The sequence below is a fragment of the Herpailurus yagouaroundi genome, unplaced genomic scaffold (genome assembly GCF_014898765.1).
Source record: "Herpailurus yagouaroundi ecotype Mexico unplaced genomic scaffold, PumYag 140, whole genome shotgun sequence".
Taxonomy (NCBI): domain Eukaryota; kingdom Metazoa; phylum Chordata; class Mammalia; order Carnivora; family Felidae; genus Herpailurus; species Herpailurus yagouaroundi.
Genome location: NW_024412395.1, coordinates 92,241,781 through 92,245,177, shown reverse-complemented (window position 1 = coordinate 92,245,177; position 3,397 = coordinate 92,241,781). Strand labels below are relative to the sequence as shown.

At 40.6% G+C, this 3,397-nt stretch overlaps 1 protein-coding gene across 1 annotated transcript in view; it reads right to left on the bottom strand.

Moving 5' to 3' along the window:
* Positions 1 to 620: 620 nt before the first annotated feature.
* Positions 621 to 3,397, bottom strand: part of VWC2L (von Willebrand factor C domain containing 2 like) — a 158,602-nt gene continuing 155,825 nt past the window's right edge. Inside the window, exon 4 of the mRNA XM_040476153.1 lies at positions 621 to 1,759. Coding sequence (XP_040332087.1) covers positions 1,611 to 1,759 — 149 coding nt within the window. The 3' untranslated portion in view covers positions 621 to 1,610. The remainder of the gene's footprint in view (positions 1,760 to 3,397) is intronic.

The following is a 3,397-nucleotide window of genomic DNA, read 5'->3' as shown; positions in this document are numbered from 1 at the left end:
GGCCAAAGATGTTGCTAAGCATCCATAAAATGCACAGGACAGCCCCAACAACAACAAATTATCTGGCCCACGATATCAATAGAGTTAAAGTTGAGAAATCTTGTTTAGAATGTGGCACTCTGCGAGAACTGTGGCAAAGCCCAGGCTGGTGTGGAAGTGGAAAAGGAAAGAACATCGGTAGTGAAAACAACCTTAAAGTTTCCTCAAGGACCCTGCCAGATCCACGCGAAGTTTTTCAAGATAGGAGAGCAGAATAAGCAACTAATTATGCCATGTGGTTTCAGAATCCCCAAATTTATGCTTGACTCGAGGTGGCATCAGATACCCTGTGTATTTTATTTTTCTGTTACTATACGAGCAGCATTACCAGGGCAACCTTGAGACTCTTCAAAGGTTCACTTTAATTGTTCAGTATCTAATATATACATTTTAAAAAATGTTCAACAAATGGAATTGTATTGTGCAAGACTCACTCTACCCTAATCTTTAATTTAAATCAGCACTTGAGGTGGAAAGAGTGTCCTGAATCTGTGTTTTAGACATAGGGCTGAGTGGTCATTACTAAAACATGGCAAACACAGTCCCAAACCAAACAAAAACAAAAACGAAAACAAAAACAAAAAAAATTTCCTGTGGGTACTACTGGCTTTCGGCCAAATCTGAACTCAAAAGCCAGGCATGTTCTGTCGGATTCAGATTCACAGTGGGGCTACTCACCCTGGTTCTGGTATTTATAGGACCACGTGACCGAGTGGGCTTAGAGTGTGTTAAGTTACAAACCAAACTGAGATTCAGCATCATGGGAATGTCTGGTGATTAATGCTGCAATTCTGAATTCCTGGCTCCCTTTGGATTCTTGAGCCAAGCTCATGGTGTTCTTCACATATTAGTTTTTGATTGGCAGTTTCAAGGTTTTGTGTCGGAAATGTGTGGTTTGTAAGATTTGTGATCCCCCACACATGGCACCAAGCACCAGTTCCCTGCCCCGCCCCAGCAGTACATCCGTCTGTACCCACCTCTCTCTTCTGAGCCTATACTGCGTGTTTCACCCAAGGTGGGGTGGTGATTGGTTGGATGCTTTTGTGTCTTTCTGGTCAGGAAGCGTCCTCACCCCTGATATTCCTTTACTAAAGCTTATGTGACACAACTCAAAACTTAACTGTGCAGTTGAATATGGCCCCTTAGGCTCTAAATAGAAAAAGAAATACTACAAGAGAAAAATGCCATGTGGGATGTACAGAAGAGTAAACATGAAGTAAATCGGCGGACAGTAAGCTGGCTGGCTAGAGGTGTCACCAGAACGGGAGCCTGCACGAGGCTGTTTCTTCCTTTTTGTTTCAGAAATCCAGTCATCAAGTCACCATCAAGCATGGATAATTACAAAAGCGGTTTCGATAGCTATATACTATATAGATCTTATATAGCAAGAGAGAAAGAGAGAAATTTCCTCTTAGCAAAATATTCACTTTTGTCAACCCTAAAAGGTTTTGCTGGTGACCCTGTTGTAGCTGGCAGGAGTTTGTTTGTTTGTTTTGTTTTGTTTCAAACATGTGCAGTGTGGAAGCCATAGCATCCTCTCCTAAGAACTCCTCATCGGTTGGGAATTTGTTCTACACAGTCTGCTTGCCTTGGCATTCGCGTTTTGAACACTGAGCAGGCTTCCACCAGTCCCCGTTGTGACAGTGACAGATGTTACATTCATCCACTTTCACTTCAATGCCAGCCGGGATTATTGTAGTTCCTGCAAAGCAGTTTGGACCTGGAACACACATAGATGTTGATTAGTTGATTAAATTTGAATGGCTCCCGTTTTCTCTTCCCTCCCCAACCCCCCATCAAAAACGCCAACCCCCAAAACCATGAATGAGTAGGTCAGACTACTCTTCATAGTTCACTACTGAGGTACTATCCAGCCATCTCCTTTAAATGCAGACTTTCAACCTCTACTTTCTTGTAAACAGCTCATATTCCCCATGTGTATTTAAAAAAAAAAGATACAGTGCTCAAAACAATCTTACCGTCTGTTACTGAGTACTGCAGTTTTCTAAAGTATGATTCTACGGATAAAACTCTAGTTGCTTTCTGCTCTGGGGTGTAAACTACAGCTCTAGAGGGTGTCTAGAGTGGTCTGCTTCAGATGATGGTACCCTGTGGCCTGCCCTCTCACTTCCATGGTGGGTGGGCTACAATGAACTTGTTCATTGCCTGGCTTTAGTACCTTCCCAAAGTCCAGTTCCTGGAATCTCCAGCTTGTTTCTTGAAAACAATAAATAATTCATGACCAGATGATTTATTCATGCCCCAAACAAGCTTTGTTGGAGGTTCATTTGATTTTTATAAATGGAGCTCCTTTAATCTGCTGGCTATCTTTTTTTTTTTTTTTTTTTTTTTTAAGAATGACCCAAATGGTTGGCTTTTGAAAGTCAGCAGGAATTTTATTTTACTTTCCAGATTCAGAAAAGCTTTACTGAAAATGTCACCTGCTTAGTAGAGATGGATGTTTTTAAAATTGACCAATCTTAATTTTTTACTTATCTTTCTCTCCTTTCTCTTAGTTTCCCTTTCTTCCCAAGGTACAAATGCCAGTATTCAGTACTGGTGATAGTATTTTTCAAAATCAAATGGAATAAAAATTGCTTCCCAAGATGCAATGGATTGTAGTGGGGTGGTGCAAGTTGCTGTTTCTTTGAAACAATTTGGTGTAAGTTTCCAAAGTACAAATTTGGATAAAGAGAGGGAGTTGTGTCTACTCATGATTTATCGACCCAGCATTACTGGCCACTTTCCATAACCATTGCAAAGTAACACACATCAATATCAGTGTTCTACTTTCACTTTCTTACTGCTTGATAAGAATTTATGAGATTATCTTTACCACCAAATAAATGAAATCAGGGGTGATTTGTAGTTCCACTTCATAATTGAAATCTTTTATAAAAATGGTAGCTATGAAGTTGCAATGTATATTTCTCAACACAAATCTATTTAATACACTATGGCTTTAATCATCCATTGTTTTAGAGCTCCCAGACTTCAGCTGTGCATACATAAGCCAGTGACCTTCGTGTACCTATGCCTTTCCTTTACTCTTGGACAAACACCTGGGGCAAGTGCCTGTGCATGGTTCTCACAGAGAACCAACCAGCAAGAGTAAGAGGGATATGATGGGTCATCAGTGACAGTTAAACAGTTAGCAAACCATCACCCACGACGGTACTTCTTGTTATGATGCTGTGGTTATAAGCTGCTGGCCATCCTAACCGTTGATGATTTAAGGATCACTGTTTTAGGATTTAACTCATTGTTTGATAGACTGAACTGTCTTTGGGGCTACACCCCCCCTGGGAAAATTCCACATGAAACCATTCATTTATTTTGGATCCAAAATAGAGGGAAT